Source organism: Pseudophryne corroboree, chromosome 11 (genome assembly GCF_028390025.1).
Source record: "Pseudophryne corroboree isolate aPseCor3 chromosome 11, aPseCor3.hap2, whole genome shotgun sequence".
NCBI classification, from domain to species: domain Eukaryota; kingdom Metazoa; phylum Chordata; class Amphibia; order Anura; family Myobatrachidae; genus Pseudophryne; species Pseudophryne corroboree.
The window spans coordinates 121,918,688-121,944,861 of NC_086454.1; the positions used below are offsets into that span (position 1 = coordinate 121,918,688).

General features: G+C 46.1%; 1 protein-coding gene across 2 annotated transcripts in view; it reads left to right on the top strand.

Annotated features, from left to right (window-relative positions):
- The window catches only part of SLC25A22 (solute carrier family 25 member 22), a 95,328-nt gene that overhangs the window by 25,703 nt on the left and 43,451 nt on the right, over positions 1 to 26,174 (top strand). For both annotated transcript variants that reach the window (XM_063944777.1, XM_063944776.1), the window contains 2 exons: positions 17,919 to 18,017; positions 22,743 to 22,868. In XM_063944777.1, coding sequence (XP_063800847.1) covers positions 17,998 to 18,017; positions 22,743 to 22,868 — 146 coding nt within the window. In that variant the 5' untranslated portion in view covers positions 17,919 to 17,997. The remainder of the gene's footprint in view (positions 1 to 17,918; positions 18,018 to 22,742; positions 22,869 to 26,174) is intronic.

Genomic DNA, 26,174 nt, shown 5'->3' on the forward strand with positions numbered 1-26,174 from the left:
TGAGGTGTTCTTTCTTTGTGCAAAAAAGATGATTGCTTAATACAAGGTAACGTGACTTTTGATACACAGTTGCCAAAGCAGTTGTATTACTTTGTATAGATGGGTGTGTTTTTTAATGTTGTGACCAATCAGAGGCAGTCATCTCCAGAACCGTGCACTTTACACCAGATTATAGCACCTGTAAATCAGACCCCTCCAGCTAGCTACGTTTGCGATTTATCAATGGCCATTGTAGTCACAGTGTCTGTGGGTATCTGGATGATAGATAGACACAGTGTCTAGTTAGACAGTCAATAGACAGACACCACATGTTAGACAGACATTAGGTCGACATGATCATGGTTGACAGGGTCTAAAGGTCGACATAAAAAAGGTAGACAGGGTCAAAAGGTCGACATGTAAATGGTCGACATAAAAAAGGTAGAGTTTAAAAAAAAATTACATATTTTTGGACTTTTTCATACCTTCTCTATCCATGTCGTCATAGAGTTGGCTATAAACCTTGTGGCGAGCCACCGAGCCCATATCGTGGCGAGCAAAGCGAGCTCCACGAGGGGATGACTGTCTACAATTAGGGGTCCCAGATGACAAAACTATACACACAAACCCCAAGAATGTAAAAAAAAACAGTGTCTACCTTTTCATGTCGACCATTTTCATGTCGACCTTTTGACCCTGTTGAGCTTTTGTACTGTCTACTTTTATCATGTCTACCTTTTGACCCTGTCGACCTTTTGATTGTCTAACATGTGGTGTCTATCTATTGACTGTCTAACTAGACCCATGTCTATCTATTATACCACACTAGGGTTGAGTGGGTTCGGTTCTCAGAGAAGCGAACCGTGCCGAACTTCACCATTCGAGTCCGGATCCGAGCCAGGCTCGGGTTTTCCCGCCTGACTCGGAAACCAGAACAAGGCAAAATGTCATCATCCCGCTGTCGGATTCTCGCGGGGTTTGGATTCCATATAAGGAGCCGCGCGTCCCCGCCATTTTCACTCCGGCATTGGAGAGTGTAGAGAGAGGACGTGTCTCAGTTCTCTCAGTGTCCGTGTCTTGTGCTGAATCTGTCCAGTCACAGTGCTTGTGTCCTCTGCTGCCATATGTCCAGTGCTGTCCAGTGGTGCTGTGTTGTGCTGCATCAGTTCAGTGCTGGTGTGTTGTGCTGCATAAGTCACAGTGCTGGTGTGTTGTGCTGCCATATGTCCAGTGCTGCTGTACAATAAGTCCCTTACAGTGTTGCTGTGTTGTGCTGCATCAGACCAGTGGTAGTGTCCTGGCCATCAGTCATTCCAGTGACCAGGCAGTCACAGTGGTATACGCTGCTGCTATATGTCCACTGCTGCCGTATAATAATAATAATAATAATAATAATAATAACAACAACAACAACATCAAGTTTCTTACAGTGTTGCTGTGTTGTGCTGCATCAGACCAGTGGTAGTGTCCTGGCCATCAGCCATCAGTCATTCCTGTGCCGCATATTGTGTTATATAACGCCAAAAAAATAATGGTTGGAGGATAAAATAGGGAAAGATGAAGAACCACTTCCTCCTAGTGCTGAAGCTGCTGCCACTAGCCATGACATAGACGATGAAATGCCATCAACGTCGTCTTCCAATGCCGATGCCCAGTGTGATAGTAGAGGGCATGTAAATTCCAAAAAGCCAAAGTTCAGTAAAAATTTAAAAAAAAATTAAATGGTCTGAGGAGAAACGTAAACTTGCCAATATGCCATTTACGACACGCAGTGGCAAGGAGCGGCTGAGGCCCTGGCCTATGTTCATGACTAGTGGTTCAGCTTCACATGACGATGGAAGCCCTCATAACTGAGGCCTTGACACTTATGTTGGTGTTAGACGTGCGTCCGGTATCCGCCATTGGTGCAGTGGGATTTAGACAATTGATGGAGGTATTGTGTCCCCTGTACCAAATCCCATCTAGATTCCACTTCACTAGGCAAGCGATACCGAGATTTTGCCATTTAATTCCAGTGATTTGGACGTATAATTCCAGTGATTTTGCCATTTAATTCCGGTGATTTGGACGTATAATTCCAGTGATTTGGACTATAATTCCAGTGATTTTGCAGTATTATTACAGTGATTTTGCCATTTAATTCCAGTGATTTGGACGTATAATTCCAGTGATTTGGCCATTTAATTCCAGTGATCCTGCCGTATAATTCCAGTAAATCTGCCGTATAATTACAGTGATCCTGCCGTATAAATCCAGTGATCCTGCCGTATAAGTCCAGTGATCCTGCCGTATAATTACAGTGGTACTGGTGTATAATTCCAGTCCACCAGTCCAGTGATACTGCCGTACATATATATATACCCTGTTGCAAAGCCGATTACTGAGGCCATAACAACTATGCTGGTGTTAGACGTGCATCCGGTATCCACCATTAGTGCAGTGGGACTGCGGTTCCAACCCTAGGTGGGCCAGGTGTTTGTGCCGCACACTTGTGTCGCTTAGCTTAGTCATACAGATACCTCATTGCCCTCTTTTATTTCTTGGCATGATGCGCTGTTTGGGGACTATGTTTTTAAAGTGCCATCCTGTCTGACACTTCCATATATGTCCAGTGGTACTGCCATTTATTTCCAGTGATTTGGAAATATAATTCCAGTGATTTTGCAGTATAATTCCAGTGATTTTGCCATTTAATTCCAGTGATTTGAACGTATAATTCCAGTGATTTGGACGTATAATTCCAGTGATTCTGACGTATAATTTCAGTGATTTTGCCATTTAATTCCAGTGATTTGGACATATAATTCCAGTGCTTTAGACATATTATTACAGTGATTTGGATGTATAATTCCAGTGATTTTGCAGTATAATTTCAGTGATTTTGCCATTTAATTCCAGTGATTTTGCCATTTAATTCCAGTGATTTGGACGTATAATTCCAGTGGGAATTGTTTGTGTCGCTTGGCTTAGTCATACAGCTACCTCATTGCACCTCTTCTACATCTTTGCATGAGGTGCTGTTTGGGGTCTACTTTTTGAAAAGTGCCATCCTGTCTGACACTGCAGTGCCACTCCTAGATGGACCAGGTGTTTGTGCCGCACACTTGTGTCGCTTGGCTTAGTCATACAGCAGCCTCGGTGCACCTCTTTTTCTTCTTTGCATCATGTGATGTTTGGGGACTAGTTTTTGAATAGCGCCATCTTGTCTGCAACTGCAGTACCACTCCTAGATGGGCCAGGTGTTTGCGCCGCACGCTTGTGTCGCTTAGCTTGGTCATACAGCCACCTCAGTGCAACTTTTAGGTCTAAAAACAATATTGTGAGGTGTTCAGAATAGACTGGAAATGAGTGGAAATTAATGTTATTGAGGTTAATAATACCGTAGGAGCAACATTACCCCAAAATTCTGTTATTTGAGCTGTTTTTATGTTTTTTTTTAAAAATCATCCAGATCCAAAACCAAAACCAAAACAAAAAAGGGTGGTTTTGGCAAAACCAAACCAAAACACGAAAGTTGAATTAGAACCAAAACACAAAACATGAAAAGTGCCAGCCGCACATCTCTATACCACACCCGTGTATGTGGGCGACTGCATGCTCATTCTAGCCCCTGTAACGGCCCTGTATCATATACAGTGTACTGGTATACACATAAAAAAGTCACACATACTCTGAAGAAAAATTCAAGTTCCAAACGCACTGACCAGTCTTTATATACAGGATGATCAAATGCACCATTCATTAATGGAACATAATCTTGCATTAGCCCTACATGTGATCATTAGTGTACATCTATTGTCTAAGGGGGGTATTCAGAGGTGGGTGCAAATTTGCTATATTCGTAAATGGCCGTGTTTCGGCCATCGGCGCATGTGCAGTACTCACATAGCAATCCCGTCCCGGAAGGATGTGCTTGCATGGTGATTGACATGCAGTGGGAGGTCAGGGGTGGTGACGTGGCATTGGGGGGGAGTGGCACAGGACATACAGGTGTGTCAAAGCAGGAAGCATGGTGTCATATACAGGGGTCAACCTCTATTTGCTGCATTTCGCTGGCCGGTGCTAAAGATGCTGGGCGGCCTTGACCTGTGCTGGGCGTTCCCCAGCGTGCAATTTTATCAGTAGCAGTTTCTGCTATTTTAGCAAAACTGCTACTGACTCTGAATTACCCCCTAAGAACATAAGGGTATCCGGACTCCAGGTCGACAACAAAAAGGTCGACACACCTTAGGTCGACGCCAATTGGTCGACACACCTTAGGTCGACATGGACAAAATGTCGACATGGACTAAAGGTCGACCGGAACAAGGTCGACATGGGAAAAGGTCGACATGATTTTTTCACAATTTTTTTCTTTTTTGGAACTTTTTCATACTTAACGATCCATGTGGACTACGATTGGAACGGTAATCTGTGCCGAGCGAAGCGAAGGCACCATGCCCGAAGCATGGCGAGCGAAGCGGTGCACTAATTGGGGTTCCCGGTCACTCTACGAAGAAAACGACACCAAAAAAACATAAAAAACTCATGTCGACCTTTTTCCATATCGACCTTGTTCCTGTCAACCTTTTGTCCATGTCGACCTAAGGTGTGTCGACCAATTGGCGTCGACCTAAGGTGTGTCGACCTTTTTGTTGTCGACCTGGAGTCCCAGACCCGAACATAAGATATTACAGATACACAGAAACACATATTTGCTTGTTATTTTAAGTGTATATTTAATATAAAATGTCCCCCACAGGATATCAACAGGCGGATAGTGAGATAAAAAGCTAAATTCCACAGCTGCAGGGGGCTCATCCTCCAGCCGGACCTGCGTTTGCCTGTTATGCACAGAGTACACATTTCTGCCCAGTGGATGTGTCCTGGATGCATCCTGTTTGCTCAGACGCTCTGTAAATGCATGTTGTGTTTGTATATAAGAAAGGCAGGAAAGCCATGGCTTCCAGGGTTAAAAGATCTACCCTGCAACTAAGTACATGTTTCATAGCAGAAGGTAATTCCTCACATTGTGTCCTACTGCAAGTAGCTCTGTAATCTCTGTCATGGCCTGTGTGGAGCTGAAGGGGTTACCTACAAGGGAACTGACAATACCTCCCCACAGAGCTGCTATCAATGTTTCTCCTTGCTGACAAATCCCACCCATTTAGGGACGTTATCAGCCAATCAGAAAGCTTACTTCCTATCCTCCCTACTCCCTCCCTAACATTGACGGGGCCAATAAGGTTACAGGCCAGAGTCTTCTGTGTATAAGAACTAAACTTGCAGATAGAAAATCCTTCTTATCTCTTCAAAGTGCAACTTGTAACAAAATGTCAAATATCACAGTGTGACTGTAGAGAGTGTTATTAAACAAACATAACATCTACTCTTGGTTTGCTATGAAATGAAATCTGAGGCAGCAGCTATAGTGTAGGAGCATTAGTGAGACAGCTCATAGTGGGTCATTCCGAGTTGATCGCTCGCTAGCTGTTTTTAGCAGCCGTGCAAACGCTAAGCCGCCGCCCTCTGGTAGTGTATTTGAGCTTAGCAGAAGTGCGACCGAAAGGATCGCAGAGCGACTACAAAAAAAATTGTGCAGTTTCAGAGTAGCTCCAAACCTACTCCTAGCTTGTGATCACTTCACACTGTTCAGTTCCGGATTTGACGTCACAAACACGCCTTGCGTTCGGCCAGCCACGCCTGCGTTCTCCCAGACACGCCTGCGTTTTTTCCTGGTACGCCTGTGTTTTTGCAAACACTCCCTGAAAACGGTCAGTTGACACCCAGAAACGGCCCTTTCCTGTCAATCATTCTGTGGCTGCCATTGCGACTGAAAAGCATAGCTAGCCCTTGTGTAAAATTACTTGGCATGCTGTGAAAGTACGTTGCGCCGCATACGCATGCGCAGAAGTGCCGCTTTTTAATTTAATCGCTGCGCAGCGAACATTTTTAGCTAGCGATCAACTCGGAATGACCCCCAAAGTCCATAGTTGTGCAGGCGTCTAACATTGAGCCAAACCAAGAGAAAATACTTATTTTCTACTTATACCTCAAACACCGAAGCGCAGTAAGTCTCACACACAAATACAAAGTATGGCAGTAACAATAGAGAAGTGAAAACAGGCATAATCATTTACATTGTATGAGTTCATTCTTAGTGGCGGCTCTGGGACCACATGCGGTCCCCAAGCCTTCTCTTGCAGCCCCATGTTCCATTCGGGTGGTATTCATGTGACCGCCGGTCAGCTGACCGACAGTCACATGACCTCCTCCACCAGCCCGACGGGTCACTGTCCCGATGGTCGGCATGCCGACCAACAGGGACTATTTCCACTCGTGGGTGTCCACGACACCCATAGAGTGGGAATAGAACCTGTGGCGACCGCAGGTCGCCACCGAGCCCGCAGTGTGGCGAGCACAGCGAGCCCGCAAGGGGCTTGCTGCACTCGCCCCTCCCCGCCGGGATCCCGGCGTCGGTATGCTGCCGGGATCCCGGCGTCGGTAAGCTGACCGGCGGTCAGGAGACCGCCGGTCAGCCGTACTACACCCGTTCCATTCTGCTATGTTGCTATATAGTTGTTTGGTTGTCATGCTTGTTTATCAATCCTGCTGTTATGTTATCACAGAGAGATGTCTTTTAGCATTGATTAAATGCATTTATGTAACTTACTACTGAGCTAAAGGGTAATGTGCGGCACTTTTACAGATTAGAGGGCCGTCTAGTGCAGATGTGGTATAATAGTAGATTGACAATGTTATGGTTGACAGTTGATTAAATTGCTTAAATGTATTAATTTAACTTACTACTGAGATAAAGAGTAAGGGGGTCTATACAGACCTAAATGCATCCGCTGCTTTCAGAGGGTCTGCGCAGCAGGAAAGATGCGGCCGCAAGATGATTGACAGCAGCGTCTGTCGGGGAGGAGGGAGGGGTGATGACACGGTGTTGCTGGGGAGTAGCCGGCTAAACAGGGTCATGTCGGGAGCGTTTTTGGACAGCTGCGTGACGTCACATGCAGCCGCTCCGAAAAAAAATGGTGCTGGGCTGCCTACAAGATCAGCAGCAGGGGTCAACCTCAAATCGATTCTTCTGCAATATGTCGACAGTGATTGGTCGACATGCATTAGATCGACGGGTGCAAAATGTCAACAGGTTAAGGTCGACTGGTACAAAAGTTCAACAGCATCAAAATGTCAACGTGACAGTGGTCTACACAAAAATGGTAAATACATGTTTTTGTTATTTATTTGGGCCAAATCCTTATATAAGGCTAATGCTGCTCCTCGTCTCTATGGGAGGGAATTCCAATTCCGGCGGCCAGTAGATGGCGCCCAATAAAGAAATGCAAGTGTTCCTCCGTTTGTGCGCACATAGCCGCCAGCGCTGACATTACTGTGATGTTATTCCGTAATTTTGACGGACTGGTAACTATTCTTGTATTTTCATGCCCTGGGACCACCATAAGTTCAAACGTAGACGCTTGCCATGCTTCGGGTAAGGTTACTATTCCCAGTAGATGTACACGTGGATAGTAAGTCAAGCAAATGATGGGAAAACATTGGGAAAAAACATTAGTGGAGTGTATTGTGTGTGTTTGCACACTGCGTACGCTCCGGAGTCTGAGTCTGACATCACTGTGCGCACCTGTTTGGAGACATATATTTTGCATAGGCCTGCTGCAAGTGGTCACTGATGATTAGTAGCAAACCGAGTGCACACATTGGGGCAGTCACATTGTAAGATGCAAATAGGTGTGCATTTAGAGCAACACACACCCCGATAACTTCCAACTCTGCATCAGGCCCTATTGTCCAAATGTAACCCAACCTGGTTTTGCCTTTAAACTGATTGCTGCTTTAAATCTAGTGTCTTTCTCTCCAGAACTGCGCTGTCTCCCGCAAATTGCTGGCTATTAGATCAGGTCCCAAGGGCGTCACTGTGGTTAGTGACACCCGGTGCACTGGAATGCTCCCTGCATGAAAAGTAGCATGGCTTAATGGGAAGGGGCGTGGCCAGAGGCGGATTGTCCATAGGGTCTACAGGGAAATTCCCCGGTGGGCCGACGCACCAGTGGGGCCTGTTTTGTTTGAGGACATGTGTTCCTATTTATAGACAAAATGAATAAGATGCCAAACAATTTGCATATATATGAAAATGACTTTGCCACTTAGCCTGTGATTGCAGATGATCTAGTGTATGCTCTGTCTGCCTGCTTGGCTGACATATAAGATTGAGTGAATAGTGATTGGGATACGGTTGGTGTAATAAGCAAGAAAATATATCTTTCTAAAGAATGATATGGTTTCCTAAATTCTAAAGGTGTATCATATAATGTGCTCATAATATTTAATTTTATTTCCTTTTAACTTCCCCCTTGATGCTGGACATGCCTACTACCTGGAAAGTCTTGGGGGGAGGGTGCTGCTGCCATGGCCCATGGCTAGACCTTACACCTCTGGTGCTGCCCATGTGGGGCCACTAGTACACATTTTTCCAGGGCCACTTTTTGTTCCCAATCCGCCCCTGGGTCTGGCCTTGCAGCCCAATCCCCTGTTTTAATCGCTTTTGGGGCTGGTCTGCCACCTTCCGGTTCCTACACTGTGACAGAGCCGAGTGCTGCACATAATGTCACAGTGCAGCACCCGGGCTCCTGTCATTGAGGAGGAGTCAGCATTTGGGTCTGCACCCCCCTCAGTCGCCTAGTTAGGCCACTGTCAGGCCCTACACCTATTCATCTCTTGTACACTAATACATTGATTTTACTTTTACCTGGGGCCTTTTTCCACACACCTCATTTTCTGTTACTCTGATATGGATTAGAATTTTTAGAACTTACACAAGCTGTACTATCATAGTAGGCTATGTATGTGCAAATAACAGGATCACATGATATTACCTAACACCCCCCACTCCGTCTGCACTGTGACACAAAACTATTTGCTTCATATACACAGGAGGTTCTTTATTTAACAACTAACCATTTGAAAGATCAGATTTTCAAGTATATTGAGAAACAAGTCTGTTAAAAACATAAAATGAATATATGTAAGATTAGGTGATTCATCGCACCCTACGGGAGCTCTTCATACCACTGCAATGGGCTACGCCCCTTTAACCCTTGCACGCCCTTGGGGTGGCAGGTGGTGCTGTGGGTGGAGGAGGGACGGGGGGTGGAGAGGTGGGTGCAGAGGGGGTGCAGCGGATGGGGAGGTGGTCTGGAGGTGTTGCAGGTGAATAAGGGGCGGAGAAGTGGGGGCCATGGATGGGGGATGGGTTCCAGAGGCACTGCGGGTGGTGGAGGGGTGGGGGTGCGGGGTAGGTGCGTGGCTGTTGCGGATGGGTTTCGGAGGCGCTGCGGATGGGGAAGGGGCAGGTGCGGGGGTGCTGCGAGTGGGGTAGGGGGTCGGGAGGCACAGAAGGTGGGTGAGGAGCGGGCTTGATGCGGATGGGGGAGTGGCATGTGCGGGGGTGCCACGGCTGGGGGATGGGGTCTGTAGGTGCTGTGGATGGTGGAGTGGCAGTTGAGGGGAAGCCGCGGTTTGGGTAGGGGGTCTGGTGGCTCTGCGGGCAGGGGGAGGGGTGGACACGGGGGTGCCACGGGTGGGGAAGAGGCGGGCACGGGGGTACCGCAGGTGGGGGAGGGGCGGGTGCATCAACTACTCACCAGAAAGTAAAAGGATCATGGCCTGCATCCAGCCACCTCTCCTATATATTTGGGCAGATCTGTGACTCTATGACTCTGACTCCGCCCAGCGTTGTGACTCCACCTAGCTTTAGGAAATGAGTCACAGATCTGGGCTAATATATAGGAGATTACAGCATGTGCGGTAGTATGAGAAACATAAAATCCTCTAAAATCCACACAAACTGGAAATTCTGTATTTAAGAGGTAGATAAAGCTTCTAATAGACAAGTGATGGTGTTGTCCATAGCAACCAGTCAGATTCTAGATATCATATCTCTGCATCCTAGAAAATGACAGACAGAATCTGACTGGTTGTTATGTACAACACCTCCACTTGTCTGTTTTAGAAGCTTTAATCTACCCCTAAGATTAATTTAGACTCATTGGGGGGGGGGGGATTCAGTTGTTTGAAAAGTCAGTTGGGTGTCTGTTTTTTCCTATCTAATAGACAGGAAAAAACAGACACCCAAACGACTTTTCAAACAATTGAATTCCCCCCATGGTTGTTTTGCATTCAGTGTGGTAGATATTGATCTATGGGGGTCATTCCGAGTTGATCGCTCGCTAACAGTTTTTAGCAGCCGTGCAAACGCATTGTCACCGCCCACCACGGAGTGTATTTTCGCTTAGCAGAAGTGCAAACGCCTGTGCAGCAGAGCGCCTGCAAAAAATTTTGTGCAAAACAAGACCAGCCCTGTAGTTACTCTTCGTGTGCGTTAATTCTAACGTTGGAGGGTTGGCTTTTGACGTCACACACCCACCCAGCGTTCGCCCAGCCACGCCTGCGTTTTCCCTGGCACGCCTGTGTTTTTATAAGCACTCCCTGAAACCGGTCAGTTACCACCCAGAAATGCCCACTTCATGTCAATCATCCTGCGTTGTGCCGTGCGACTGAAAGCTTCGCTAGAACCTGTGCAAAACCACAAAGACCTTTGTACCCGTACGTTGCTCGTGCGCATGGCGGTGCATGCGCAGAAGTGGCACTTTTTTGCCTGATCGCTGCGCTGCGAACAATGGTAGCTAGCGATCAACTCGGAATGACCCCCTATGTACTAAGACTTGGAGAGAGCAAAAGTGGACAGAGATAAAGTACCATCCATTCGGCTCCTGTCATTTTTCAGACCCAGCCTGTAACATGGCAGTTAGAAGCTGATTGACTGGTACTTTATTTCCGTCCACTTTATCTCCATCCTAGGCTTAATACATAGGCCCTCATTCCGAGTTGATCGCTCACTAGCTGCTTTTAGCAGCAGTGCACATGCTAGGCCGCCGCCCTCTGGGAGTGTACCTTAGCTTAGCAGAAGTGCAAACGAAAGGTTAGCAGTACTGCTCGTGAAAGTTTTCATGCAGTTTCTGAGCAGCTCCAGACCTACTCCTACCTTGCGATCACTTCAGTCAGTTTAGTTCCTGCTTTGACGTCACAAACACGCCCTGCGTTCGGCCAGCCACTCCCCCGTTTCCCCAGGCACTCCTGCGTTTTTACCTGACACGCCTGTGTTTTTTAGCACACTCTCGGAAAACGGTCAGTTACCTCCCAGAAACACCCACTTCCTGTCAATCACTCACCGATCAGCAAAGTGACAGAAAAGCGTCGCTCGCCCTTGTGTAAAACATAGTTTTGTGTGAAAGTACTTTGCACGTGCGTACTGCAGCCCGTACGCATGCGCAGAAGTGCCAATTTTTAGCCTGATCGCTGCGCTGCGAACAACGGCAGCTAGCGATCAACTCAGAATGAGGGCCATAGGCCATTGTACAGGTTTGTGGCTCATGTTACAGCACGGCATTTCTTTTTCTATATTAGTGCCATGCTGTTTCCGTGGAAGGAGCCCGCAGCTCAGATAGTGTGACGGATTTTCTGCACAGGTTTTGGTATAAGTGGTTGACAGTGGAAATGTCCACACTCAGCATGGGGACAGTGCTAGGTTAAAGCCCTTATGCCGGTGTGTTAATAATGCAATTTAAAGCATTTTAACAGTGTAACGCGTTATGCTTTAAGTTGCAAAGCGGACAGTATTAAAATGCATTAAACTGCATTATTAACAGGTCGGCATTATGGCTTTGACCTGACACTGTCAACATTTTGAATATCGAACTTGGAATTAGAAGCCTTCACTGTTGTTTATGTGTGACAGCACAGTACTCAGACCAAGACTGGATGCATCAGTGTGGTGGGGCTAAATCTATTAATATATATCAAGGGTATCCGGACCCCAGGTCGACAACAAAAAGGTCGACACACCTTAGGTCGACACCAATTTGTCGACACACCTTAGGTCGACATGGACAAAAGGTCGACATGGACAAAAGGTCGACAGGAACAAGGTCGACATGGGAAAAGGTCGACATGGGTTTTTCACAATTTTTTTCTTTTTTTGGAATTTTTTCATACTTAACAATCCATGTGGACTACGATTGGAACGGTAATCTGTGCCTAGCGAAGCGGAGCGGAGCGAAGGCACCATGCCCGAGGGGACGCGGTGCACTAATTGGGGTTCCCGGTCACTCTACGAAGAAAACGACACCAAAAAAACCATAAAAAACTCATGTCGACCTTTTCCCATGTCGATCTTGTTCCTGTCGACCTCTTGTCCATGTCGACCTTTTGTCCATGTCGACCAATTGGCGGCGACCTAAGGTGTGTCGACCTTTTTGTTGTCGACCTGGAGTCCCAGACCCATATCAAGAAGGAGCGGAGTGTTACATAAAGATCCATGAACATGGAATCTGCTGAAAGTGACCAGACCAGCCAGTATGGATTCATTCATGCTGAGAAGATTAGTTCTATTCCCAGTGTGGGCAATGATCCATCAGTATTACCAGACTAGAACCGCAAAAAAAGGGGTGTTTTAGCAAATCCCGGCGGTTGGGCAGTGACATGACCGATTTTTAGAATGCCGTCACAGAGGGGGCAGGGGCGGCTAGGGCTAAGGCTAAAACTTGAGGGGTGGTGGGTATGGCTAAGCCCCCCTCTACTGCCTAACCCTAACCCCCCAGGGAGGTCTTAACCCTAACTGTCATCCCAATACTTACCTTCGGGATGTCAGCGGTCAGTGTTCTGGCACCGGGATTCCAAGTGGTGTCGGGATTCTGGCATCGGTTACCTGACTACCGGCATCCAGTCCCCCCGGATGCTGACCACATCCCCCCCAAAAATACACAATTCAGTTTTCTTTTTGATCTGAGGCAACTGCTCTATGGCTCCACTACAATTAGACTTTATCTGGCCATGATGAACTGTATAGCTAAAATACTTCACTTTCCCCATTACAGTAAAGGGCATTACAGACTGCTCGATCCGCCACCGAGCTGCCCGACGGCGGATACAGCCGACGGGTGACCCGGTGGCAGGGTGGTAGTGACGGGTGGAGTGAAGTTTCTTCACTCCCCCGTCACCCGGCTCCATAGTAGTGCAGGCAAATATGGACGAGATTGTCCATATTGGCCTGCATGCACAGGCGACGGGGCACCAGCGATGAACGAGCGCGGGGCCGCGCATCGTTCATCGCTGGTGCTTCCACACTGAAAGATATAAATGGTATCTCGTTCATTAATGAACGAGATCGCTCATATCTTTCACTAATATCGCCCAGTGTGTAGGGCCTATAAAACACTCTGAAAGATGTGTCTCAAAGTCATCCTACTACACTACCACTTTATCGGGTGTGGATCATAGGGTCGACCACACTTAGGTTGACAGTGTTTAGGTTAACCACTATTGGTCGCAAGTAAGTAGGTCGACAGGGTCTCTAGGTCGACATGACAGAAGGTCAACATGAGTTTAAAAAAAAATTGGTGTCGTTTTCTCCGTACAGTGACCGGGAACCCCAATTAGTGCACCGTGTCCCCTCGCATGGCTCGCGCTTTGGGCAAGGTGCCTGGCTCTGCTACCGCTGCGCTCGGTACAGGTTACCGTTCCCATTTGTAGTCCACGTGGATCATAAAGTATGAAAAAGTTTTTAAAAATGGAAAAAATCGTGAAAAACTCATGTCGACCTTCTGTCATGTCGACCTCTAGAGACCATGTCGACATAGAAACCCTGTTGACCTACTTATTGTCGACCAATAGTGGTCGACCTAGACATTGTTGACCTAAGTGTGGTCGGCCTAGATACCGGATACCCACTTTATCAGGGTATGCAGCTGCACAATCAGCAGAGTGCTGTAGTATCCCATGAGGCAGCAGTCAGCATGCTGGGCAGCATTTCCCTGCGATGGGCGGCCCCCAGCATGCGAACAGAAGGATTGTAAATTCTGCTAATTATCAGAATGCGCAATCCTTACTGAATTAGGCCCGATAGACGGAGCTGTGAATTGCTTAACACTAGTTTTTTAGGCATTTGGAAAACGCATCCCTGGGCCATCAGGATCTCTTACAGTGTCCCTAGGCGTGTAAATATAAGGACTCATTCTTTGACAAACGTTCTAAGAGGCCATATTACATAAGGACTACATGATTTCTGCAATGGTCAATGGATATTCTCTCATAAGGAACTTGTGCAACAGCAAAGAGAATGGGGGTAATTCCAAGTTGATCGCAGCAGGATATTTTTTAGCAGTTGGGCAAAACCATGTGCACTGCAGGGGGGGCAGATATAACATTTGCAGAGAGAGTTAGATTTGGGTGGGTTATTTTGTTTCTATGCAGAGTAAATACTGGCTGCTTTATTTTTACACTGCAATTTAGATTGCAGATTGAACTCACCACACCCAAATCTAACTCTCTCTGCAAATGTTATATCTGCCTCCCCTGCAGTGCACATGGTTTTGCCCAACTGCTAAAAAATTTCCTGCTGCGATCAACTTGGAATTACCCCCAATGTGAAGTGAACAGAAGGTTGTTCTGGGACAGTTTCTCTGGCATTCAAAGAAAGACCTGTGGAAGTGGCAGAATTACAAACTGAGGATTGGCACTAAAAGCTGCTCAGCCTTTTCCCTCATTACTGTGGCTGCCAGTCCAGTGTGTTTCTTTCTTATAGCTCTAGCAGCAGTCAGTCTGCTCTTCCCACAAGTTGGTTCTGGGATGGATCCAATCCAGATTTGAACGTTTATCTTCACACCAGTGGCCCTCATTCCGAGTTGTTCGCTCGCAAGCTGCTTTTAGCAGCATTGCACACGCTAAGCCACCGCCTACTGGGAGTGAATCTTAGCTTAGCAAAATTGCGAACAAAAGATTCTCAAAATTGCGAATAGAAATTTCTAAGCAGTTTCTGAGTAGCTCGAGACTTACTCTGCCACTGCGATCAGTTCAGTCAGTTTCGTTCCTGGTTTGACGTCACAAACACACCCAGCGTTCGCCCAGACACTCCCCCGTTTCTACAGCCACTCCCGCGTTTTTCCCAGAAACGGCAGCGTTTTTTTCACACACTCCCATAAAACGGCCAGTTTCCGCCCAGAAACTCCCACTTCCTGTCAATCACACAACGATCACCAGAACGAAGAAAAAACCTCGTAATGCTGTGAGTAAAATACCAAACTTCTTAGCAAATTTACTTGGCGCAGCCGCAGTGCGAACATTGCGCATGCGCAGTTTGCGGAAAATCGCTGCGATGCGATGAAAAAGAACGAGCGAACAACTCGGAATGAGGGCCAGTATGCGGAGAGCTGAGAATAGGCAGTAAGGGCACATGTCTCAGTGTGTGTTTGGTTTCTCTGTACCAGTGAATCAACTCATGGCATTCTTGGCATCACTATGCCTTACATGTGACGCAGGAGAGCTAGTTCCTTTCCTAGAATGACCCAACGCGGTCATGGCTCTTTGTATCAGGTCCAAACCCCTATACTGTAGAGGTGGATTACATCCTTGTTTTTTTCCACTTATATTGCCAAATATACAATTGATGAACCCTTAAGCGGGAGAAATTCCACTTTGCTCCGATGAGTTGTGTAAAGTCAGTGAAAATCTTGGTGTTTCCCAGAGCAACCAATTAGATTCTGTCTATCATTTCTAGAATACCACAGAGAAAGGGTAGCTAGACTCTAATTGGTTGCTATGGACAACACTGCAACTCGTCTGTTTTAGAAGCTTTAGTAAACCTATCCCCTTGGAGTCATCTTTTAGAAACAAAGGCTTATATGGGTGTCTCAAGCTGGCCTATCACGATGGAGTTGTATGTGACCCGTAAACTGAATACTGGCCCACTGTGTCTCCACGGGCTGTTGCATAACATCTAGGTTTCACTTATGACATCTCTTCACTATTCTCATTAACATAGGGCCTAATTCAGCATGGATCGCTAAATTGCAAAAATGCAAATTGTTTGATAATCGTCAGACTGCGCATGTGCTGCGAACGCATTACACGTGTACGAAGACCAAAGTGCGATTGCAGAGCCCAGTGAAAAGCGACCGCAAAATGATTGACAGGAAGTGACCATTTGTGTGAGGCGTTTGTTGGGATTGGTTGGGAAAACGCAGGCGCGTTATGGCCATTTTCGACGTCATCTGCGATCGCTGCAATGAAAAACAAGGCGCCCAGTGTGACTGCAGTTGCATTGTTTTGAGTAGGTATGGATCAACTGCTACTTTCAATGGTGCACGATTTCTGCATATGCATCGCAGTTATGTGAATGCATATGAAAATTTGCAATTGCATTGGTGGCCTTTCTGGGCGGTTCTTAATATTTTTAGCAGTAGAAGTTTTGAAACAATCACTATTTCAGCCTCAATAGCGATCGTTACTAAAAGCCTAATTCAGACCTGATTGCAGCAGCAAATTTGTTAGCTAATGGGCAAAACCATGTGCACTGCAGGGGGGAGCAGATGTAACATGTGCAGAGACAGTTAGATGTGGGTGGGGTGTGTTCAAACTGAAATCTAAATTGCAGTGTCAAAATAAAGCAGCCAGTATTTACCCTGCACAGAAACAAAATAACCCAGCCAAATCTAAATTTCTATGTACACGTTATATCTGCCACCCCCTGCAGTGCACATGGTTTTGCCCATTAGCTAACAAATTTATTGCTGCGATCAGGTCTGAATTAGGCCCATAGTGTGACTCACTGGAAAGTAACAAGTCTTTGGGGTAAATTTACTAAGATGGGAGTTCTGTTTAAGATGGGATGTTACCCATAGCAACCAATCAGATTCTCATTTATATAGCACCTTCTAGAAGATAATACCTGGAATCTGATTGGTTGCTATGGGCCATTGAGACTAGAGTAGAAAAAAAATGTAGCCTATAAGTCACCATAAAGAAAATATATCTGTCACAAGGATCATTGATTCCTATGTAAATGTTTTATATATATACTGAACTATTTCTTAAAATGCAAATGGCGTAAAATACATGCAGCAGCTAATTTTTTCCTGTAATTGAGTTTTGCTAACAGCTTAGTATGAATATGCAGAAGCACCTTTCATAGGCACCAATGATACCAGTGAGAGCCACGCAACCATTCTAAAGGCTCCGGCACAAATCTGATCATAATTAAATAATATCTGAAAATTATTACTTTTAACACTAGATGTGTGGATCATCTTGAATGCCCCGTCATACTTGCCTAAAAGTAGGCCACTAACCAGTACCCTGCCTCCCCTTCTTGTACAGGGGACGGCACTTGTTCATCATGGTCCTACCCCCGGCAGTAAAACGAAGTCTGTGTTTTTTTTAAATCTAAACAAAATAGATAATTACATCCCGCTAATGGCTTGTCCAGACAATCACTTTCTTGTTGCCTTCCAACATAGGATGTCACTCAGTAATATTCCCTATGTGTGCTTCACACGCTGACTACAGTCCCCCGGACAGTAATGAACAAAACAAATGATGTTGCAGAAGGTGTTTAATTTAAATTGTACCCATTACTGATTACAGTTCAGCTTGTGCAAATCGCAACTGTCCCTGTTGAATTCTTTATGGTTGATTGCATCATGTTCTTGCTCATTTTCAAACTAGATGACAGGTAAATTGTGAATATAACCTAGAAATAGTGATCTTGCTCCTATCGGTCTACTATTACTATCATTATATATTCTTGTATTTACATACTTTTGTGTGCATTCAGTATATAATGCACAATCAGTATAAATTGTTAATTTAGATAAAGTTTACCTGTAACAGTAGAATATTTCTCCTTAGGTAAGGTATATGATCCTTTTAGAGTTGTATGTGTTAAATACACAGGAAAGTCCTATATATGGTTAGAAAGGAGGGGCATTGTAGCATACAGTTCTAGAGCGAAGTCTTTAGGTGACACATGCTGGAGGTAGCGGGTTTAACAAAGATTTGGTTTATCCTGATAAATAGTGAGAACTTGCTTTTGTCTTTTATAGGAGCTGTCAGACTGAAGAGACCGGTTGTCGCTACAGCAGGAAGGAGCTCGGTCTTTTATCTGGGTTACGTTGTAATTAAATGGCTGACAAACAAATCAGGTAAAGCCAGTGTCAGTGATTGTGTGATATAGGGGTATTATGCATTTTACAGTTGTGTGAATGACATTCTGATGTTCTGCAGAGCCTTGTCCTCTGTCTCTGTGTGCTATGGATATTCTTAATAGAGTAACTATTTATTTTCATACCTGGGAATGTGCCAGGAATTACCTCAGCATTCATAGTATCAAGCTATGCAATGATATTATATTGCAGTATTTCCATGCCAGTGTACAGGACAGACTGTGAAAGCATTTACACAGATTTTTCTGGATTAGTGGCATTCACTTTCCTTAGAGATAGAAGGGTTCAAGGTTCATAGTTCATTGTTACGAACCCTGTTATAAACCTGCAATATCTTCTCTATTCATACAGTGTAGCAATCTTCTCCACAGAAAAGGTGGCACACGTTACTTTAAATTGCTTTATGTCAGTATGTTTTCACATTTGAGAGCTGTAAGGGATAGCAACCCCACAATCTGATGGTATCCGTTTGGATGGTCGACCATGTCATTAGGTCGACCACTATTGGTCGACAGTGACATGGTCGACATGGACATATAGTCGACAAAAGAAAATGGACAACACATGAAAAGGGCGACATGAGGTTTTTCAAAATTTTTTTCCTTTTGGGGAACTTTTCAATACTTTACGATCCACGTGGACTACGATTGGGAACAGTAATGTGTGCCGAGCGTAGCGGAGCAAGGCACCTTGCCCGAAGCACGTCAAGCGAAGCGAGCCATTCGATGGGACGCGGTGCACTAATTGGGGTTCCCCGTTACTTTACGCAGAAAACGACACCAAAAACAAAACAAAAAAAACCTCATGTCGACCTTTTCATGTGTCGACAATTTGTCCATGTCGACCATGCCAATGTCGACCAATATTGGTCGACCTAATGACTGTCGACCATAACATGGTCGACCATTCATACCGGAACCCAATCTGGTCACGTACTATCAGCAGCATAGCTTATCACATCACCTGCAAAGGGCCAGGTGGTATTGGGCATTAAATAGTAGCGCTAGCCACACTTACTGATATCATAGACAGTATTGGCGGGTGGCCCAATGTTGCATTGTGTAGCCTCAAAATGACCACAATGCCCAACTATAATGAGATTGACACTGTAAATAGGGTACGTAGACAGGGTCGGACTGACCCACAGGAGTGCAGAGGAAAAATCCCCATTGGGCCCAACTGTCTGTGGGCCCTTCCTCTAGAAGCCAGGTTCCACATTGTGCTCTCAAATTATACATTGATACTCTACTAGAAGCAGGACCATGGATGAACTCTGGTGCTTGGTTTATGTCTATAGAAACGACACTAATTGTAGCCCTTCTGCCAATGAAAGTGGGCAGTCCTGACACACCGATGTCCTCTCCTTCATTAAGGATCCGCATTCTTTGCAGACTGACTATGTCCTCTGTAATAGTTGACCAATTCCCTCTTAGGGGGCTGACCACACCCCCTCTGGTGTCTGGCCACACCCCTTAAGCTTGGGATTCTACCACTGCATTTCCCGGTGGGTCCTTCATGCCCCAGTCCGACACTGTACGGAGATGTCTGTATGTCATCCAATGTGATGAAACTATCATGAGCTCAAGCAGGCTTCAGTGTTCATATGGCGGCTGCTGTGCTTCCTTGTATAATGAGCAGATGCGCATTGCTGGAGCCTCATCCCTGCAAAGCATTTAGCTGTAGGGACTAGCAATTGATATTTGTCCCACTGCCTGCTGCCCAATGTTTGTCTTGAGCAGCAGAACTATTCCATATATTCTTATACAATCAGGGCCCTCTTACCTCTTTTGGGTCTATGGGGGTAATTCAGACCTGATCGTAGCAGCAAAGTTGTTAGTAGTCGGGCAAAACCATGCGCACTGCAGGTGTGGCGGATATAACATTTGCAGAGAGAGTTAGATTTGGGTGGGTTATTTTGCTTCTGTGCAGGGTAAATACTGGCTGCTTTATTTTTACACCGCAATTTATATTTCAGTTTGAACACACCCCACCTAAATCTAACTCTCTCTGCACATGTTATATCTGCCCCCCTGCAGTGCACATGGTTTTGCCCAACTGCTAACAAATTTGCTGCTACGATCAGGTCCGAATTACCCCCTATGTACTAAGGGGCCAATTCAGCATTAGTTGTATTTGGGTGACTATTTGCACAACCACAACTCACTACACTAGCATACGGGGGGACGCCCAGCACAGGGCAAGTCCGCCCCCCATGCCAGGCCCTCCCCCCCCAGCTAGCATGCGAACACTTCACTCAGCAGCGAAGCACTCGCATGATACGTGTAGCTCTCTGCCTGTGCAGCCTAGCTGCAAAGGCAGACAGCTACCCGCCATGTTTCAGCTCGCAGCAGCTGCGTGTGATGTCATGCAGTCGTCAAGGCCCACCCCATAAACACACAAACAGACCAAACATGCCTCCGATATCCAGACCGCCCCCCCTCCCCCCTAACGGCACGTTGTCACCCACAAAATGTGGCATTGACGCTCCGTCACCGCTCTTGTCAGAACACAGTCTAAGACCTTGAGCATGCGCACACCAGCGTGCGCACATGTGCTGAAATCACTTCAAAGCGATTTCAACACATTTACAGCCCATGCTGAAACAGCCCCATAGCTTAGGAGGATGATAAAGTGGAGAGAGATAAAGTACCAACCAAACAACTCCTGACATTTTTCAAATACAGCCTGTAAGGGTGTGTACACACGGTGAGATATTTTCTTTCGATTTTGACTATATAGTCAAAATCGCAAGAAAAGTTAGTGCAGAACGCAAGGTGAAAGTCACCTTGCGATCCCGATTCGATCCCGATGCGCGATCCCGCCAGGTCGGCATCGCAAGAAAAGATAGACTGTGCAGGCAAGTCAATCCTTGCTAGATCGGTGTACTATCTAGTTCATCTCACATGTCAATGACATCTCACATAAGCCAAAATCTCACATAAGCCAAAATCGTAAGCACACATAGTCCATATCTCAAGAAAAGTTAGTCAAAATCACGTGCTATCTGGGCTCCAGGGAGTTCAAGGGAAATCGCAAGTGAAAATCGGGCATAGCAAGGATCTCACCGTGTGTACACACCCTAACATGGCAGTTAGGAGTTGTCATTAAATAAATAAATGTGTCACACACTTAAGGAGAATTATTATTATTATTATTATTATTATTATTATTATTATTATTATCATCCTTTATTTATATGGCACCACAAGGGTTCTGCAGCACCTTAACAAAGTACATAAACAGAACATGAGCAGAACAAGAAGACAGTGAATTACAGTACAAGACAGTACAGGACAGGTACAAGGTACATAAACATTGCTGCATCAGCAATTATAACACTCAAGTAAGCAGCAGGGCAGCAGCAACCATGGGTTAGGTGCCATTGAAGGGAATATGGAGGGTATCCAGACTCTGGGTCGACACCATTTAGGTCGACACCCATTAGGTCAACACCCATTGGTCAACAGTGAATAGGTCAACACTAGAAATATGTTGACACAACCATTAGGTCGACATGAACAAGGTCGACATGCAAAAAAAGTCGACTTGAGTTCTTCAAAAATAAAAAACTTTTCATACTTTACGATCCACATGGACTACGATTGGGAACGGTAACCTTGCCCGAAGCATGGCGAGCGAAGAAAGCCATGCGAGGGGACACGGTGCACTAATTGGGGTTCCTGGTCACTTTACGAAGAAAACAACACCAAAAAAACATGAAAAACTCATGTCGACCTTGTTCATGTCGACCTAATGGCCATGTCGATCTATTTCTGGTGTCGACCTAGCCACTGTCGACCAATAGGTGTCGACCTAATGTGTGTCACTGTCGACCATGAGTCCCATACCCATATGGAATAGGTGATAGTATAATGAAGAGAAGGAAACGCACATGAGGGAAGAGGGCCCTGCTCGTGAGAGCTTACATTCTAAAGGGGAGGGACAGGCGGGTGACACAGATGGGGTAAACAGAGAGCATGGAACAGAGGGTTAGAATGAGAGATGGCTGGGTTTGATGAAGATGTGGGTCTTGAGAGCCCATGCAGAATTTTATAGGGAGAGAATTCCTGAGACTCTGGTGGGATGTGATGTCCTGAGGTATGGGGTCCATTTTAGATGAACAGTAGGTGGCGAAGTCAAGAGCAGAGAATGAGGAAGGGAGGCAAGGAGGGGGTGGGCAGAGGAGGGAATTGAAAGTGGCAAAGAGACACCGGAGGTTTGAGGATTGGGAGTAGATGAGGTGGGAAAGGGCAGCACTGTAGGAGAAGAGCATAAGTTATCCCCAGTGTTAATAACCTCAGGATGTTATGCTGCACATTGTGGTATACAGGCTGTTTGTGTAGGGGTGAGGTAAAGGTTTGGATAGGTACCGCAGTGTGTGTGTTTTTACTTATACCAAATCCCATCTGGTTAACCTCCTTTGCATTTCCCAACCTATAATAGAGTAATTGGCTGGTACATAGGGAATTCTACTCAATCACTTTCCTAGGCAGTTCTGAGATACCCTTCATATATTGTACACAACCAACAATGTGTCAGACCCAGCAGTGTCTCCAATGTATCTATAGTTATGTTTTATAGAGAAGTCACACTCTAATGTGTAAAAGAGAAGTGACTTAGGGCTTGCTCCCCTATCCGCATCGAGCGCCTGGTACCCTATCTGCCAGTTGTTACTGTTCAGCATCAATGTTTTTCTGTCTGCAGTTTGCCCGCCAAGCTTCTAAATGGAGGAATAGCTGGATTAATTGGCGTTACCTGTGTCTTTCCCATTGACTTGGCCAAGACTCGACTACAAAACCAGCAAGATGGACAGAGAATGTACAAGAGCATGTAAGTGAGTTATTTCATGCTAATGCGTTACATCATATGTGCACTCAGTAACTGCTAAGCATGGTCTATCTCATGTTAGGGTCATCAAACTCCGATACAGTAAAAGAGACAACTGAGGGCGTCATTCCGCGTTGATCGCTCGCTAGCTACTTTTTGCAGCCGCGCAAACGCATAGTCGCCGCCCACTGGGGAGTGTATATTTGCTGTGCAAGGGTGCAATCGCATGTGCAGCCGAGCACTACAAAAATAGTTTGGGCAGTTTCTGAGTAGCTCAGAACTTACTCAGCCCTTACGATCACTTCAGCCTGTCCAGTCCCGGAATTGACGTCAGATACCCGCCCTGCAAACACTTGGACACCACTGCATTTTTCCAAACACTCCCAGAAAACGATCAGTTGACACCCACAAACACCCTCTTCCTGTCAATCTCCTTGCGATCGGCTGTGCGCATGGATTCTTTGTTAAATCCATCGCACAGCAACAATCTGCTCTGTACCCATACGACGCGCCTGCGCATTGCGGTGCATACGCATGCGCTGTAGTGACCTGAACGCTGCACTGTGAAAAATGGCAGCGTGCGATCAGGGCAGAGTGGCCCCCAAAATAGTGTGAGCGGTCACGGCACGCCTGAATCTAAGGGTACCATTTTTCCTGTTCCTTCCTTCTCCATAATCAGTTACACCCACTCTGATCAATAAAAATAGATTAAGACATTGGCTGAAAAAGTTATCCATCAAGGCTGCATTACCTTACAGACGTAAATGTATTACAGATGTACTCTGTACACAGAATTAGGTTACAGCGACATGACAGCAAATAGCTCTACTCATTTTCCCTTCTAACTGGATATTGATTTTCATGCAAATGAAGATGTGGGGGAAGAGCCATAATGTTTCTTTACCTCTCCCAGCCGCCGACCTCTGTGCTGTCCTTGAAGTTGTGAAGGAGAAGTCGTAGGATGCTGAAACCACACACAATGCAAACCTCACATGCTGATCTTGCAGAGAAAAATAATAACAAAGCAGAATATTATTACAGATTACACATCTCCTGATTAACTAGGCAGAAAAAAGGACAAATTGAAGCCAGAAAGTAAATAATAAATAAGACATTTACAGTCATCGTAGTCAGTTATGCACTACACTAATAAAAGCAAACATTAAAGTTATGTCTACATAGACAAGTACAGGAGGCATTATATATTTCATTATATACAGGAAATATTGAATGGGCGGAGCCAAAGTATGAACAGGAATCTGTTGCATAATAATAGTGCCGATGTGTGTGTAGCTAATACTAGGTGCACACTGTAAGATATATTGGGGGTCCCGAGTTGATCGCTAGCTGCCATTGTTCGCAGAGCAGCGATCAGGCTAAAAAAACAGCATTTCTCCGCATGCGTATGCGGCGCAATGCGCACTCGCGACATATGGGTACAAAGCCCGCTGTGGTTGTGCACAGGTTCTAGCAAAGTTTTCAGTTGCACTGACGGCCGCAAGAAGTTTGACAGAAAGAGGGAGTTTCTGGGTGTTAACTGACCATTTTCAGGGAGGGTTTGCAAAGACGCAGGCGTGTCTGAAAAAACACAGGCATGGCTGAGCATTCGCTGGGCGGGTGTATGACGTCAAATCCGGACACGAATAGGCTGAAGTGATCGCAAGCGCTGAGTAGGTTCAGAGCTACTCCGAAACTGCACAAACTGTTTTTGCAGAGCTCGGCTGCACATGCGTTCGCACTTCTATTAAGCTAAAATACACTCCCCAGTGGGTGGCGGCATAGCGTTTGCACGGCTGCTAAAATTAGCCAGCGAGCGATCAACTCGGAATGACCCCCACTGGGCCTTATTCAGCTTGCATCGCGGGTGCAATGCGATCGCATTATGCCAAACTTTTTCCCAGTGCGCATGCACAGGACCCATTCTGCATGTGTCGGCCAATGCGATTGCACTGATGTGAACGCAGGCAGAGGCGTTCGCGGGGGTGGTTGAGGGCAGCAAAGCAGCATTACGGGGGTGGCGACTCGGCATTGCAGGGATTTGGCGTTGGAAACGGGGGTGGGTTCAAGATGGCCTCGTAATGTCACATGCGTCCAATGCAATGAGGAAAATGGCGGTTGTCCCACTGCCTCCGCAGCCAAGCTGCACAGGCAGGGGTCTTCTCTTATTCAGCAATGCATTCGCAATTGAATTGCAATCGCATTGCTGGTCACCATTAGTATGCTGGGCGGCCTTGCCCTGTGCTGGACAGCCCCCAGCATGCGATTGCAAGCAGTTGTAATTTAGCTAATTTAGCAAAACTGCAACTGATGCTAAATAAGGTCACACAGCCGCCGCGGCCCACAGATGCGTTTGACATCACACAGCCGTCGCGGCTCGCCCCTCAAACAGTCCGGACACGCCTCCGTTGTCCGGACCGCGCCCCTCGAATGGCATGTACAAAACGCTGTGTCGACCCCTCCCCATTCCTGCCCCCCCTCTGCCAGACTTGGACTGCGATCGCTTGTGATCGCAGTTTAAGACCTTGTGCATGCACGTTCAGTGCTGAATGGGGCCCATTGTGCGATATATAATTCTGACGCGGATCAAAACGATATATTGTACACGTTGTATAGTGTACACGTTGTATAGTGTGTACTCCCAATCCGTCATACCTTACCTGTCGTTCATTGAATCATGCCATGGGATGTGCTACAAGTCCGCTGGGACGATTCCACGGCTGAGGAGGTGTTGTTACGTGCCAGATGTAATGGTACAGTAGATTGTGCAATGTGTATGGCGGTGCGATGTATCGTTACATCGCATTGCCGCGCCGCTGGGTCGCACTGGGGCATGGAGTGTACCCAGCTTAGGAATGGTTTATTACAGTAGTTCTTGCCCATAATGTCCTGTAAATGGAACATGAGGCTCTGTAATCAGCATGTAATTGTAACAACTGTATGGTGCAGGGGAACCCATGTCATAAAGAATCTGCAGGAATATATAACCATATTATTTCTATATTTGACCACTGATGCCCAAGCCTCCATCTATATGTGTCATAGTTAGAAGGGCGGGTGTCTGACACCAATTCCAGTCCTAAACAGGCTGAAGTGATCGCAGCGACTGAGTAAGTTCTGGGCTACTCAGAAATTGCACAAACTGTTTTTGTACAGGGCGGCTGCACATGCGATCGCATATTTGCACAGCTAAAATACACTCCCCTATAGGGGGCGACTATCTGATCGCAGCGCTGCAAAAAATAGCTAGCGAGCGAACAGATCTGAATTAGCTGCTACGATCAGGTCTGAATTACTCCCACTGATGGTTCT